The 10,811-nt window shown below is 45.6% G+C and overlaps 1 protein-coding gene across 1 annotated transcript in view; it reads right to left on the bottom strand.

Annotated features, from left to right (window-relative positions):
- Positions 1–7,910, bottom strand: part of ANKH (ANKH inorganic pyrophosphate transport regulator) — a 103,612-nt gene extending 95,702 nt beyond the window's left edge. Inside the window, exon 1 of the mRNA XM_041411852.1 lies at positions 7,252–7,910. Within this exon, the coding sequence (XP_041267786.1) occupies positions 7,252–7,347 (96 nt within the window). The 5' untranslated portion in view covers positions 7,348–7,910. The remainder of the gene's footprint in view (positions 1–7,251) is intronic.
- Between the last annotated feature and the right edge of the window lie 2,901 nt (positions 7,911–10,811).

Raw genomic sequence — 10,811 nt, forward strand, 5'->3', positions numbered from 1 at the left:
ATTTTTTAAAGAAATGCTTGTTCTGATAGGTCATTTAAACTGGAATTGAGCTCAGCAGTAATATCTGTTATTTAAAAAATCACAGATTTCTCAAAGTAGCTGCAAAGCAAAATCCGTTTGACATTGCTCAGTTTTATGCATGGAGTTTTCTGCAGGAGCTGGCAGATATATTTAAATTTTCTAGTTATATAACAACTTACATCCATGTTTTACAAATATGAAGGAATATACTTTGTAACTGCCTTGTGAAACACATCACAATTTTAGAACTAACGAAACTCACACAAGGAGAAATGTCTTGTCTAAGATCAAGATAGGAACAGATAGAATCTGCACTTCCAGAGCTAGAGCCTTGAGTGTATGCCTTCTTTGAATATAAAAAGACACTTTATCTTTAGTCATAAGATTGGCCATGTCATATAAGCCTTTGTATACAACCAACTTCTTCAGGCAGCAGCAAAATGAGCAATGATTAGAAAGAATTCAGTTCAGACCAAAGCAAATGTGAAGAGAAATCAGCTTTCTCGGCTTTGGAAAAAGGCAGCAAAATGAAATAAAAGCCCTGAAACAAAGCAAATGGTCAGACGACTTCACTTCCAAAAATTTTACTTCAGGGATTTCTCAACATGATGTAGAATACAGTGGTTCAAACCCATTTGAAAATTTCAGTTTTGAACCCATGTTTTAAAATTAGACTTGGGATATTTTCAACTCCTGATTTACATTCCTGATGCTGTTTTAGTCTTCTAGATTTTCATTGGCATAGGGAGGAGAAGCCAATTTGCCTATCTCTGAAATAAGCATGAGAAGTATTTGGTTACCCCATGCACCTTTTTCAGTGGCTATCAGAAGATATTATGACTGGAGTATCTCCAGTGAGGGCCCAACAGCCTGGAGACTGGGGACTGGGATTGCCTGGCAAAGTTATAAATGTTCCTCGTCTCCCACTGCATGAGTTAGACATCTGGTAGGGAGAATAATTTCCACCCCAAAGACCCCACATTTTTATTTTCTAGCAACCTGGTGGGCAAATATCATCTGAACTTACAGTTTTGAGATTAATTAAATTGCTTCATTAAAAAGTGGCTGGTTGGTGCTGCATGGAGCTGCTGTCCTCCACGCCCCCATCCTCCCCGCCCCTTCCAACCTGTCCTGGAAATAAGCTCTCTCTACCGCTCTATAGATAGCAAATGCCTTCAGACATGCTTAATGGTTATCATCAAGTACAAAACCCGGCTGCTCTTAACAGTGAAGCATAAGAAAGTCCAGAGAAGTCCTTAGTGCCGAGCTAACACAGCCATGGGAGGTGGGAGGCAGGGAACTGGATGGTTTTGTGAAGGAAGGAGAAACCAGGATAAAAAAAGGGGAAGGTACTGACAAATTAAGCAAAATAGGTCCTAGCTCAAGATTATGTATTTTACATTATGGCAACATGGAGCACTGCAGGGAATGGACACTTCATTAGTAGTGCAGGTTCATTCTCCTAATTTCTAGTACCATGTGAAATCTCCAGTGGCGATAGCCCCAGTGCTCTTCAAAACCTGTTTATTTTGTACCTTGCATACTATAAAATTCAAATGGATATTGTTTTAGCTGCCAGGAGTAAGTCTTTGTCACCTTTAAGAACATTAGCGCTTTGTTGAGATTTGGCTTTTATCTGCAAATGTTTCATGAGATCTTTGACTTCTTCCCAGATCTCAGCATGCTCTGCTTGCTGTGAAATGCCAGCAAACGCTCTGTGTGAGTAGTGAATGCAACGCCTGGTGTGTAATGCCCACTGCACTAACACTGACATATAAGCCTAATTAATCTCTTGAGCGGTCTCAAGAGCTGTCCATGTGGTCTAGAGCCCATCTAGCACTGGTGTGAAAACCCCCGGAGCCTGGCTGATGACCATTTAGGAGACAGGGCTGGAGGGCTCAGGCTGGCATGCACAGGAAAGTAAAGCTGCACTGCTTACAAAAAAGTCTCTGGAGACAGCACTGAGGTATAGATCCTGGAAGTTACTACTTCAGATGTGTGTGGTTTGGTTTCTAATCCTTCATAGACAGTCTCACTTGGATTTGCTCACTCTAAACAGGAAAGTTAGATGTACTTCAGTGGTCATTCCTAGCTATTTCCCTGACCATTTGGCTTGTGATTTCTGCAATAAAAACTACTTCAAAATAATGCCATGGAAAATAATAACAACAAAAAAATTCTGTTGATAGTATACTCTGTATATGTTTCTTTCTTCAACATAACTTAATCTAAATTTAATTTAAAAAGCTGTGTAATTCACATTCATTTAAAATAAATAGGACATTTCTATCAGCCTATCCTAATAGTAATGTGGTTGTGGTAATAATATACAGTCATGTTGTACACCAATTATAGGACGCTGTTGGCTGTCTTGTTTATAAGGTACTAAAGTCCTACACAATTGAAACAAGTCCCTGACCTCTTACAACATCAATAACAGGAGTACTTTGCACTCATACAGCACCTTTCATCTCATCATTCAGAGTGCTTCTGACACATGAATTTTCATTACATCTGCATACAGGTAGGTGTCTAAGCACACTTCAAAGGCAGGGAAACTATGCCATGGAAAGGTTACACAACTTGGCACAAATCCCTGGTGAACAGCTGGGAATGTGAACTCTCCCATTACTTGTTTTGAATGTCCAGACAATAATGCTTACCCCAAAACCAAGCTTCATAAGGCATTAATCAAAATGTTTAACCCCCTACTAAGTTTGCAAATGGCATGGGCAGACAATAAGCTCACTAATTCTTTTTGATACATTATTCATGACTTGTTCTCCTTTTCTGGCAACTTTCAAAAAAAAACCCCAAAAAACAAAACAAAAGAAAATAAACAGTCCAAAAAACCCCAATCAAATACAAAAAAAAACCCCAGCAATTACTGCAAAATAACTTGGAATCCAAAACACTTAGCATTTCCTTTATGGCCCATCTGTTGGATCTCAAACACTACAACATGGGCAATGTATGGCAAGTTCTCTGCAGGGACCAGAGCATCTGAGTGCCTTTTGGAGAAAGAGGCAACAGAGCTGTGCTTGCTCGGTTTCAGTTTCCAATGCCTCACAAGCCACTGAACACCGTGGATGCACACATAAGTGATGTTGGCATGCTAAACAGCCTGGCCAACAACTACTGACAGTGACACAAACTAATGATCCGGGGCTGGCTACATGATAGCTAAAAAGTTAAAAAAAAAAACAACCTCAAACCAAAAAACCATACTAGTGTCCCTTCCCATTGATAATTAAGGGACTACTGCAAACAGACCTTGAGATTGAACACTGCTCCCTGCCTGGCCTTTGCCATCCTCTGGGCATCAGAGAGAGTTGCCAGCCACGCTTGCAAACTGTATTTAGTGCTGCCTACGGTTGAGTCTGCGCTTCTGATAAAGTTAGTGAATTCATGCCCACCTCAGCTTTCCCCCTTTGTAAAGATGCTGATGCAAATGCACATTTATGTTACAAGTCAGGCCACCAGAATATATGTCAGCAGCTCTGGAACTGTGTTAAAAGGAAAACTGATGTGGGTGGTGACGGATTTTTGAGCCCACGGAGTAGCAATGCTGTTATTTGCTGGTTGAGTTGTTTGAGGTTGTGTTGCTCTCCATCACACGGGAGGCATTTGTTTATTTATTTCTAAGCAGGTACATCCAACATTTTTCAAAGGAGACAGAACTTTTAATGCAAATTTTGCCTTCCAACGACTGAGCTCTAAATACAACAGTAATTATTGTGAATCTCAGGGTAAGATGTTGAAAGTTGAAAGCTCCTCTCAATGGCAGAATAAAAGAGACCATCTCTCTTCTGGTGGTGTTAAACTCTTGGGATGAAAATGCTGTGTTGTGTATATTTGTGAGTGCATGCATACATCTGGAGAAAAAAATAAATATAGATGCATGCACATGAACACATATTACCGACACACAGAGACACAGATTTGAGTGGAGAAGGAATATTTAGCCAAAAGATTTGTGACTGTTTTCCTGAAGGCCATACTTTTAAGAAGGTATGTAGTATTTAATTTCATAAAAGCCATGTAGCACTGTCAATAAACTGGAAATGGGTTGCAGAAGGAAATCAAGAATGTAAGTTAGAAATTATTTATCTCTCTAATATTCTGGTAATTTACCTGGTCATGCATCAGGACTACTTTTTGAAGCAGAGGGAAAAAATCAGGTATTTGTCTGAGAGAATTTATGAGGTGAAGAACTGAGGTCAGCTCACTAGATTGGAGCAACTCTGTAATATAGCCTTGTCCTAAGGCATTGTTGGATTAGAGTCCAGGGTCAACAGGAGGCTCTTCACTGGCTGTAGCAGTTCTGAAAGTGACTTCAGGAGCCGAGCTTATTAGTTCTTAAGCACTGTGCCAGCATTTTTTACTTCCTGTAAACTAAACAGACTTGCCATGCCAAGCATCTTATATGGGGCAATGGTGACAGCCTTAACCTATGTTCTGCAAACAATCTTTAGCCTTACTGTAAATTTCCCTCAACCTAGCAAGAAACCTAGATGCAGCTGCATACCAGGGATCTGGTAATTTTCTAGTGATGTTTGTTATTGACTACAACTTCTCAACACCCAGAAAAGTCTCTCAAGCTAACAGGAAAAAAAAAGATGTGATTATCTTTGTTTCTCACTTTTCAATCTGAGGTATCTAATAGTATAAGATTATGCTAAGAAGGCTCTGCTTTGAATGCTCTACTTCCAAATACTCTCCTCACTTGAGGGAGCAATGTATGAATACCACACATCAAATGGGTTTATGACCTACAGCATTTCTTACACATCTCTTCTTCCCTCGTCAGGCAAAGTCCATTCTCTCCTTAATCATCTCTTATTCTGACCTGCAGTTCTCCTTTCTCTTTTACAGTATTGTCCAGAGCAAGTAATGCAAATTTTTCTTCCCTTATCATTCTTAGAAATCTGTGTTATCTGCAGTATACATTCAAAGGAGGAGGTACTGCAGCCTTTGCAGAGCTATCTGTTGGCACACCCATTCTTCTATGTTGCTTCCATTCATCCCTCACATTAAAATTATTGCATTTTTTGAAAATGTAAAGCAGAAAGGTGGATGGCTCAGCAAGTCAATGTACTTTCAGTCTCTCAAGTCCAACAGTAATGTCGGACAAGTGCAAAAAGTAACTTCATGTATTACACAGAGGAAAATAAAACCACTGTCCTTTTGTCTGTATGACGAACCCTTCAGACATGGAGTGGCTTTGTCCCTGCTTCAGTTTCCTGATTTCCATGTAGGCTGGTAAGAAAAACTATCTTTAGGCTGGTAAGAAAAACTATCTTTCCAGTTTCTGCTCCTGAGAGAAGCCAGAGTTCTAGCAGGCTGGATTTCTCCCTTTTCAATTAAATATCTCCCCAGGCAGCCATCTGAGACAAGGGATAAACCCAACTCTCCTGAAAATCCAATCCTATGACTTGCCTATCAAACAAAACAAATTTTCTAAGATATTTTTGTCCCTAACACTGTCAAAGTTGTTAAAGTGTTTACATGTATCATTCATGTACATCGCTCCTGTGTCACTGGTACCCAGCCAGACAGAAGGACCCTCGCTTATAAAATCTCTTGCAAATTTTGAAATCCTGGTTCAGAGCACACTGAAGCCATGGGGATGTTTTTTTATAGGCTGACATTTACCTTGAATTGAACTGACCTTGTACGAAGCAAACCGTATGAATGCACCTGTCATACTCAGTTTGCTGAGTGCACTGCTTTCAATTTAACTTCTACTATATGTTATTAACATGGCATAGTTATTAGCACTTAAATCTCATTTTCATTTGTCATTTCTATATTTAGATTTCCCTTCCCTCTCCTGCCCCCTGCCCCCAGTATGTTTTAAAGAAGACTGACTTAGTACAAAAGCACATAGTTGTTAGACAAGGATGAAATTGTATCTTTTAGTATTGCAGTTTATTTAAAGGACTAGGAATCAAAATGCAATTGACACAGCCATGACAAACATATGATTAATGTTAGCTATTTTTTTCCCACTGTAGTATTTTTCATTTCGCTTTCTTCTTTACAAATGCTTGTAAGTACCCACTATTTTTTCTGATATCTTTCCTCAAGAAGCACAGGAGCAGGTGTCTATTCTTCTTAGCCAAAATGAGCAACTTAGGACAAGGATGAAGCTATTTGGGGTGCAATATTTGGTGTGGCTACTTAACATTTGCAAGTAAGTAGTAGTGTATGCCATCCTACTAAAAATGTAATGACAGGTCCCATATAGTGCAGCCTAACACAAGACAGGGCCTGGATTATCATAAATACCAAAACGTGAGAGCAGAGATTCCCCCACGCCCCAGTGCAGGGGCAAACGAGCACTAGCTCGGGCAGGGGAGTGGGTACGTCAAGCCCTGGACATGTTCTCAGTGCAAACGCAGCAAGCGGGGACTGGGAGGACGAAATGGGGTGGCTGCATGTCAGGGAGACAGGCTGACGGCGGGTTCGGATACGCCGGGCTATCTCGTCGGTGCCCATGCCAGGGGACAGCCTTAGGTCACCAACACAGAACTGCAGCAGTGCCGAGGCGCACAGAACCGCGGCGGGGGCAGGGGTGCAGCCGGAGGTTCACCTGCCCGGCGGGGTGCGGCGCGGCTCCCCGCGGGATGCCGCGCTCCTCCCGCCATGCTGCGCCGGGGGCTCTCGGCGCCGGGGCCGAACCGCAGCGGCAGCGGCACGCCGCGGGGCGGGGGGGCTCGGCTCCCTTCGGCAGCGGCAGCCGGGCCGCCCGCCCCGCGCCCCGCTCCAGCCGCCGCCGAGCCGCGCTGCACTGCGCTAGGGGCTGCTGCACCTGAGCGGCCGTGTCAGCGCGGGGATAAACCACTGCCAGCCCTCGGCCAATGCATTATGTAATTTCAGATTATATAATCCTGAAATGCGAGCGGGAAAAATTCCTGAAAACAACCCAAACCCTGCCATCCTTCCCCGGGCATCTCCTGGCGGTGCGGGGCAGCCCGTGGTCTCGGGCGGCCGCCGGGGCAGGCACGCCGGCACCAGCCGCTCGCCGTCCCCGCAGGCGCAGGGGCCGCAGTCCCCGCCCGGTGCGATGAGCCGGGGCAGGATGGCACGGCACAGCTCGGCTCGGCACGGCTCGGCTCGGCTCTCCGTCCCTTCCCTTCCCGGCGGAGGCACCGACCGCGCCAGCCGGGCGCTGAGGGAGGGCGGGCTGGAGGGAGAGGGTTGCTCCCCGGAAAGGCGCTGCCTTACCTGCTCCCCGAAGTCGATGGCGATGTTGGTGATGCCGAGAGGGACCAGGAACCGGATCAGGGGCCAGTAGTTAGTGAGCGCTGGAAATTTCACCATAGTCCCAGCTGCGCGGTGACCCGCGGCGCATCTGCCTCGGCAGGAGACGGCGCGGGAGGACGGCGGGGGGAAGGATGAAAGGGCACCGGAGGAGGGTGCGTGCGTGTCCCTGTGCGTGTGTGCGGGCGGAGAGGGGGTGGGGGGGAGATAAGGGAGAGGGAGAGGAGCAGCAGAGCCCCCTAAAAATAAAGAGCCGGGGAGCGGGCGGGGGCCCGGTCCGGTCCCTCCCTGCCCGGCGCGGCGCTGGCTGGGCGGCGGGGCGCGCTGTGCTGCCGCCTTAGCAGGAGACCCGAGAGATCAAGTCCATCCCCGCCGCCCTCCTCCCACACAACAATGATCCGCCGCCGCTGCCGCCGCCGCCGCCGCTGCCGGAAAAAAAAAGAGGAGGGACACCGCCGCCAGCCACTCGTGCGGGCAGCGCTGCCATCCTCGGGGCGCGGGGGCCAGGGGAAGGGCCGGGCCGGGCCCCCCCCCGCCTGACGCTCGCCGGCGGCGGGGCGACGGCCGCGGCGCCGCGCAGGAAAACACCGCCCTCCTTCTCCTCCTCCTCCTCCTCTTCCTCCTCCCCGGCTGCGCCCGCCGCTCGCGGCCGTGGCAGGGCCGGGCCGGGCTCGGCACCTGTCCGCGCCCCTTCACCCCGCCGGGTCCCGATGGCCCCCTGGGCTTCCCCCCATCCGCACGCCCGCCGCCCTCCTCGTGCAGCCGGGGGCAAGGGAAGGCGTTCCCTGGCCGTGGGCCTTGGGCCTCGGGCAGCTGCAGGAAGGGTGGGAGTCCTGAACAAGGCGTCAGCCAGGGTGTCTGACCCACAGCTCTTCTGATCAAAACGCTGAAATAAATAAATCTTGAACGATCGGCAATGTAACATCATCTTTCAAGATCTCTGCCCGAGCTCTGGGCAAGTGAATGTGCTTGCGGCCCAAGGGAGCTTGCAGGAGAGCCCTCGCTGGCTGGAGCACCGGCGGCCTTCTGAGCTAGGGCCGTGGCAAGCCACGAGGTTTTGTCACCCTAAGGGTGGGAGAGAGTTGAGAAGGCAATCCCCTTCTGAACAACTTGCAGAAGTTTCTCAGCATTTTCAAAATTGCAGGATGGTTTCAAGGTTTCATTGTAATTGAGTTTCTCTGGGTCATTTACGTTTATGGTGTTGCCTTCACCTTGCCCCCTTCAAGGAGAGTTGGCAAATATTTTGGGAAGGTGGGAACCCTATGAGGAGTCAGATACCTGTATCTGATCCTCAGAGGACCAGTGGCCAGCAGAAGAGTGCTGCAAAGCCTCCCTCTCCCAAAGACAACTGTATTAAAATGTTCCCGTGACCAAGCATGTATTTGGAGAGTCAACAGGAGTGGAGCTCTGAAAATCTCCGGTAGGCAAATGACAGGCTGTGGGGTGGGGCTGGAAAAAATGAGTCCCTGATTCCTGAGGTGTTCTGGCAAAGTCAGCCACAGTTGTGCTGGAGGTTTTATCCCTCCTACAGCTGGAGTTTGTCTCACCTATCAGTCCTTGAGCTGGAACAGCCATCATTGTGAGCACAGAGGAGCAAACTCAAGTGCTTATAAGAGAGCAAACCTGCCTTCATCCTGTAGATCACTTACAATGCCACAGGCATGGTGTCCTGGAGTGAAGCTGAGAAAAACAGGAGAGGACCATGAACTGACAAGAGAGAAGCAGAAGTTGTTTGTGATTGCCTAAGAGTGTCCTTGGGTTAACAGCACCAGCTCTTCATCATCCTAAGGGAGAGCTAATCATCTCCAGATGGACCAGTGGTTCATCCATTGGACATCTTCGAACCGTGTCCACTGAGAGGGAACATTTGTCTTCCAGCCAACCCGACTAAAGCTGGACTTGAAGGAGAAATTCTTAGAGATGCAGAGGCCTTACACCGGCTGCCTTGTTTTGCTTGTTTGCTTGCACTGAGCTGAATTCCCTGCCAATTTAGGCATAGCCTTTATGTACACTTAGATGTAAGTTGCAGGTCCTTTTCTTTGAAGCACGCCTTGTGCCTTTTGAACTCAAGGCTGGATATATATTGAAGCATTAATTCACTATTATATTCTTTCTTCCTGAGAATGTGTATGGTTTTAGATAACTGTATTGCCAGTAACTAATTCCTTCCTGTCAGGACTAGGTTTTATTGTCATTGAGCTTGTTCCTCCCTGCCATGGGTCTGAGAACAACTTGTAGGTGAAATTATGGAAGAATATTTTTTTAAAACTCCATATTTTAGAATGCTTTCTTTGCAAAGTGTGCCTCTTGTTTCAGTGTAGAGAGATTCTTTATATAAGGGAAATAAACATTTAGTGCTGTTTTTGAGTCAGAGAAAAGTAAAAGGGAATCCCCAAAGCCACTTGTAAATATATGATTTTAGCTTGCCATTTGAAAAGTCCAGATGAGCTGATGTTTGAGAACTGCCTCCTCTAATTCCTGGAAAAAACAAGCCACCCCAAAATTAAAGCTTGTTTAATCAAAACATTTGGATACTGTGTGTCTCATAGTGCAAACTATAAAGAATACATAGTGATTAGTTGTCCCAAAGTCATGTTCAGTCCTGGAAATACTGAGAAACCCAAGGAGTTTAATGTAGTATAAGAGAAGTATATCCATTTGGGGGTTTTGTATGTGTTCATAAGGTAGTTAACACTTTTTAATTACACCAGATAATGAATCATGCCCCTTACATCTTTAATTCATTTTCATCTGATCGGTCACCTGAGGGCTGTGCTTAACTTTTTATCTTCCTGCTGCTCAAAGCAGTACAATTTTATTTTATGAGTAGTTTTACATTTTACCACCTCACATGTACTGTAATGTCCTGGGCAAGTGTTAACCTAACTGATGCTTTCTTCAGTTCCATATTTTAAAATTGTACTTAATAAAAGGTTAGACAATGTTTCAGGTTTGTCTCTCTGCTTCCCATTCATGTCTTCTTTTTCTGGACTGACTAGTTTTTGTGTGCTTCTCTTTCAGCCCAGGTCATACTTGCTCCTTGGATTCATTACAGAAACAAAATTGTGTTTGCCGTCAAAGAAAAAGGATGGTTTCTCACATCTTGAAGTCAGTAGTTTGCTCAGCTGATGAGCTGAGGAAATAGGTCATTTTAGCTGTATTGGGCAAAAAGCAGTGATTAGTAATCATTTCCTTTCTAACATATTTTCTGTTACACTACATTTCTTACTCATATACCAAACACTGTCTGTTTGTTTAATGGAATAAAAAAGACAGAGAGGACAGCAGGAAATAATTAGCCATAATCTCGCTGCTCTTTACAGAAAAATCATCTGGTCCGGGAGTATCTCAAATGGAGCCATCTCACTGGAGAAGTCCATATGAATAGAGTACAGTGCTGCAATGTATTACAGTGTAGAAATGATGAAAGTTATCACAAAACTCCCTTGTGCCTGGTAATGAGATGTAATTGCTGCTTAAGCAACAGGGGCAAAGCCTGAAGGTGTCCCCAGTAGCAGAATGAA

The sequence above is a fragment of the Onychostruthus taczanowskii genome, unplaced genomic scaffold, assembly GCF_017590055.1.
Source record: "Onychostruthus taczanowskii isolate IOZ18803 unplaced genomic scaffold, ASM1759005v1 scaffold37, whole genome shotgun sequence".
Taxonomy (NCBI): Eukaryota; Metazoa; Chordata; class Aves; order Passeriformes; family Passeridae; genus Onychostruthus; species Onychostruthus taczanowskii.